Source organism: Salvelinus alpinus, chromosome 6 (genome assembly GCF_045679555.1).
Source record: "Salvelinus alpinus chromosome 6, SLU_Salpinus.1, whole genome shotgun sequence".
In the NCBI taxonomy this organism is placed as follows: Eukaryota; Metazoa; Chordata; class Actinopteri; order Salmoniformes; family Salmonidae; genus Salvelinus; species Salvelinus alpinus.
Genome location: NC_092091.1, coordinates 5,940,741 through 5,945,608, shown reverse-complemented (window position 1 = coordinate 5,945,608; position 4,868 = coordinate 5,940,741). Strand labels below are relative to the sequence as shown.

Genomic DNA, 4,868 nt, shown 5'->3' with positions numbered 1-4,868 from the left:
TCTCCCTCTGTCGGTCCCTCTCTCTCCCTCTGTCGGTCCCTCTCTCTCCCTCTGTCGGTCCCTCTCTCTCCCTCTGTCTGTCCCTCTCTCTCCCTCTGTCGGTCCCTCTCTCTCCCTCTGTCGGTCCCTCTCTCTCCCTCTGTCTGTCCCTCTCTCTCTCTCTGTCTCTCTCTCCCTCTGTCTGTCCCTCTCTCTCTCTCTCTCTGTTTCTCTCTGTCGGTCCCTCTCTCTCCCTCTGTCGGTCCCTCTGTCTCTCTCTCTCCCTCTGTCTCTCTCTCTCCCTCTGTCGGTCCCTCTCTCTCTCTCCCTTTGTCTCTCTCTCTCCCTCTGTCGGTCCCTCTGTCTCTCCCTCTGTCGGTCCCTCTGTCTCTCTCTCTCTGTCGGTCCCTCTCTCTCTCTCTCTCTCCCTCTGTCGGTCCCTCTGTCTCTCTCCCTCTGTCGGTCCCTCTGTCTCCCTCTGTCGGTCCCTCTGTCTCTGTCCCTCTCTCTCTCTCTCTCCCTCTGTCGGTCCCTCTCTCTCTCTCCCTCTGTCGGTCCCTCTCTCTCCCTCTCTCTCTCCCTCTCTCTCTCTCCCTCTCTCTCTCTCTCCCTCTGTCCCTCTCCCTCTGTCCCTCTCCCTCTGTCCCTCTCCCTCTGTCCCTCTCCCTCCCTCTGTCGGTCCCTCTCTCTCCCTCTGTCGGTCCCTCTCTCTCCCTCTGTCGGTCCCTCTCTCTCCCTCTGTCTGTCTCTCTCTCTCCCTCTGTCTCTCTCTCTCCCTCTGTCGGTCTCTCTCTCTCCCTCTGTCGGTCCCTCTGTCTCTCTCTCTCTCTCTGTTTCTCTCTCTCTGTCGGTCCCTCTCTCTCCCTCTCTGTCCGTCCCTCTCTCTCTCTCTCTCTGTTTCTCTCCCTCTGTCGGTCCCTCTCTCTCCCTCTGTCGGTCCCTCTCTCTCCCTCTGTCGGTCCCTCTCTCTCCCTCTGTCGGTCCCTCTCTCTCCCTCTGTCGGTCCCTCTCTCTCCCTCTGTCGGTCCCTCTCTCTCCTTCTGTCGGTCCCTCTCTCTCCCTCTGTCGGTCCCTCTCTCTCTCTCTCTCTGTCTCTCTCTCTCCCTCTGTCGGTCCCTCTCTCTCCCTCTGTCGGTCCCTCTGTCTCTCTCTCTCTGTCGGTCCCTCTGTCTCTCTCTCTCTGTCTGTCCCTCTCTCTCTCTCTCTCTCTCTGTTTCTCTCTGTCGGTCCCTCTGTCTCTCTCTCTCCCTCTGTCTCTCTCTCTCCCTCTGTCGGTCCCTCTGTCTCTCTCTCTCTGTCGGTCCCTCTGTCTCTCTCCCTCTGTCGGTCCCTCTGTCTCTCTCTGTCTCTCTCCCTCTGTCGGTCCCTCTGTCTCTCTCTCTCTGTCGGTCCCTCTCTCTCTCTCTGTCGGTCCCTCTCTCTCCCTCTGTCGGTCCCTCTCTCTCCCTCTGTCGGTACCTCTCTCTCCCTCTGTCGGTCCCTCTGTCGGTCCCTCTCTCTCCCTCTGTCGGTCCCTCTCTCTCCCTCTGTCGGTCCCTCTCTCTCCATCTGTCGGTCCATCTCTCTCTGTCGGTCCCTCTCTCTCTCTCTCTCTCTCCCTCTGTCGGTCCCTCTGTCTCTCTCCCTCTGTCGGTCCCTCTCTCTCCCTCTCTCTCTCTGTCTCTCTCTGTCCCTCTCTCTCTCTCTCTCTCTCTGTCCCTCTCTCTCTCTCTCTCTGTCCCTCTCTCTCTCTGTCTCTGTCCCTCTCTCTCCCTCTGTCGGTCCCTCTCTCTCCCTCTGTCGGTCCCTCTCTCTCCCTCTGTCGGTCCCTCTCTCTCCCTCTGTCGGTCCCTCTCTCTCCCTCTGTCGGTCCCTCTCTCTCCCTCTGTCGGTCCCTCTCTCTCCCTCTGTCGGTCCCTCTCTCTCCCTCTGTCGGTCCCTCTCTCTCCCTCTGTCGGTCCCTCTCTCTCCCTCTGTCGGTCCCTCTCTCTCCCTCTGTCTGTCCCTCTCTCTCTCTCGGTCCCTCTCTCTCCCTCTGTCGGTCCCTCTCTCTCCCTCTGTCGGTCCCTCTCTCTCCCTCTGTCGGTCCCTCTCTCTCCCTCTGTCTGTCCCTCTCTCTCTCTCTGTCTCTCTCTCTCCCTCTGTCTGTCCCTCTCTCTCTCTCTCTCTGTTTCTCTCTGTCGGTCCCGCTCTCTCCCTCTGTCGGTCCCTCTGTCTCTCTCTCTCCCTCTGTCTCTCTCTCTCCCTCTGTCGGTCCCTCTCTCTCTCTCCCTTTGTCTCTCTCTCTCCCTCTGTCGGTCCCTCTGTCTCTCCCTCTGTCGGTCCCTCTGTCTCTCTCTCTCTGTCGGTCCCTCTCTCTCTCTCTCTCTCTCTCTGTCGGTCCCTCTGTCTCTCTCCCTCTGTCGGTCCCTCTGTCTCTCTCTGTCTCTCTCCCTCTGTCGGTCCCTCTGTCTCTCTCTGTCTCTCTCCCTCTGTCGGTCCCTCTGTCTCTCTCTCTCTGTCGGTCCCTCTCTCTCCCTCTGTCGGTACCTCTCTCTCCCTCTGTCGGTCCCTCTGTCGGTCCCTCTCTCTCCCTCTGTCGGTCCCTCTCTCTCCCTCTGTCGGTCCCTCTGTCTCTCTCCCTCTGTCGGTCCCTCTCTCTCCCTCTGTCGGTCCCTCTCTCTCCCTCTGTCGGTCCCTCTCTCTCTCTGTCTCTCTCTCTCTCTCTCTCTCTCTGTCCCTCTCTCTCTCTCTCTCTCTGTCCCTAACTCTCTCTCTGTCTCTGTCCCTCTCTATCTCTGTCTCTCTCTCTCTCTGTCTCTCTCTCTCTCTGTCTCTCTCTCTCTCCAGAGTTACAAGTCTCTCTCCAGTATCAGTGTATCTTCAGACTTACCCAGCATCGTTGTCCGTCCTCTTCAGTACTTTGGAGATGTGAGTAAGACTGTGTCTGAACTGAGAGAGAAACTAGAAGACTTCCTTAAAGGAGAATGGACCAAGATCTCCACTACAGGTGTGTTGAAAACAATAAGAACATCAACTTTAGACCATTGAAAGTTCCCTACTAGTCATATACATGTGGAATATGGTCTGATGATAACATTCCCTCTCTCTGTCAATGTGTTTGTGTGTCTGTAGTGAATATAGTGGATGTTGTACTGCCTCCAGAGCCCAAGACCAGAGAACAGTTGTTACAATGTGAGTCTCTTTATTGTGAAGTAACTAACAGTCTCTTTTTACTGACACTCCTAACAATCCCTCTAGAAATATATAGCAATAGTAGATCTAATCAAAGACTGGGTATCTATCTGACTCCTCATATTTCTCTGATTTGATCTCTGCTGTGCTCTAATCAAAGACAGGGTAGATACAGTATCTGACTTAACTTATTGTTCTGACTCCCCTCATTGGTCTCTGCTCTGCTCTTCTCCCAGATTCCTGTCAGCTCACACTGGACCCAAACACAGCACACACACACCTCTCTCTGTCTGAAGGGAACAGAAAGGTGACCTTTACAGACCAAGTCCAACCATATCCTGACCATCCAGACAGATTCACCAACTACAGTCAGGTTCTGTGTAGACAGGGTCTGTCTGGACGCTGTTACTGGGAGGTGGAGTGGGCTGGGTGGTATGTTGTTACAGCAGTCTCATATAAAGACATCAGCAGAACAGGGACAGATAGTGGATTTGGATTCAATAACAAGTCCTGGAGTTTACAGTGCTATAGTGGTGATTATTGTTTCAGACACAATCATGTTGAGACTAAAGTATCAGGCCCTCAGTCCTCCAGAGTAGGAGTGTACCTGGATCACAAGGCAGGTACTCTGTCCTTCTACAGTGTCTCTGACACAATGACCCTCCTCCACAGAGTCCAGACCACATTCACTCAGCCCCTCTATCCTGGGATTAGGATTGGATGTTTTCCACGTTTCTCTGGGTCTGGTAAACTGATTTGTTATTAATTAAAATTCAATACAATGTTTTAATCTTGTACATTTCCATGAATCATGATGTCTGGTGTTGATGTATATTGGTTGTCATTCAGAACCATTGATATGTTTTCTCAGTTGGTTCTCTGTCTCTATGTAATTCTCCTCAGTATCATTGATCAGCTTGTTGGTCCTAATTGATGTGTTCTCTGTCACCTGGAGCTGCATGGAAAATGGTCCAGGAACTAAAGGACAATTCAGGACTAGTCAGCCCACTACAAGCTGGTATCACTTACTTTCTACTAAACTATATGGACTGGTTTCCCAGACACAGATTAATCCTAGTCCTGGACTAAAAAGTATGTTCAATGTAGATGTCCAGGAAACCGTCCCTAAATGTGTCATCTTTCATCCTCCCATACTGCTTAGTCCAGCAACATTAAACCTGTCCAGCAGGTGGTGCTATTGACCAAACAATAAAACCAGCAGATATCTTGACTTGCCACTCAGTATATCAGTAATGTTCAGAATAGTACTTTAATATCATTGGAGATTGATGGTCTTTTTAATCCACTATCCAGAGTCAGGAACAGATGAAGTTAGGTCTGCTACTGTTCAGTGATTAAATATGATTTATGGTGATGGGAAATAATAAAAAACACTAAACTTCATCTAGTAATAGTTTTCCTTTGTTATTTATTCCAAGGTGTGTCTTTAACTTGTAAATGTATTGTGTGGAGGTGAGCTAGTGGTGTGGCTGATAGAATAGAATGAAAAGGGAGGAGGGGAGGAAGAGGGGAGGAGTGAAGGGCTGTTCAAGAAACCAGATGAGGAAGAGGAAGATGTTCAGGGGAATTACTGTCTCTGTTCCAAATGGTTCCCTATTCCCTACGTAGTGCACTACGGTGCTTCTGACCAGGTCTAAAGTAGTGTTCTACGTAGGGAATAGGGTGTAGATTTATTACAATATCATGCTTTAGTGTTTGGCACAACAATATATTAG

The 4,868-nt window shown here is 51.7% G+C and overlaps 1 protein-coding gene across 1 annotated transcript in view; it reads left to right on the top strand.

Moving 5' to 3' along the window:
- Positions 1-4,536, top strand: part of LOC139577456 (tripartite motif-containing protein 16-like) — a 23,139-nt gene extending 18,603 nt beyond the window's left edge. The window contains exons 4-6 of the mRNA XM_071404464.1: positions 2,788-2,947; positions 3,073-3,132; positions 3,369-4,536. Coding sequence (XP_071260565.1) covers positions 2,788-2,947; positions 3,073-3,132; positions 3,369-3,898 — 750 coding nt within the window. The 3' untranslated portion in view covers positions 3,899-4,536. The remainder of the gene's footprint in view (positions 1-2,787; positions 2,948-3,072; positions 3,133-3,368) is intronic.
- The last annotated feature ends 332 nt before the right edge of the window (positions 4,537-4,868 follow it).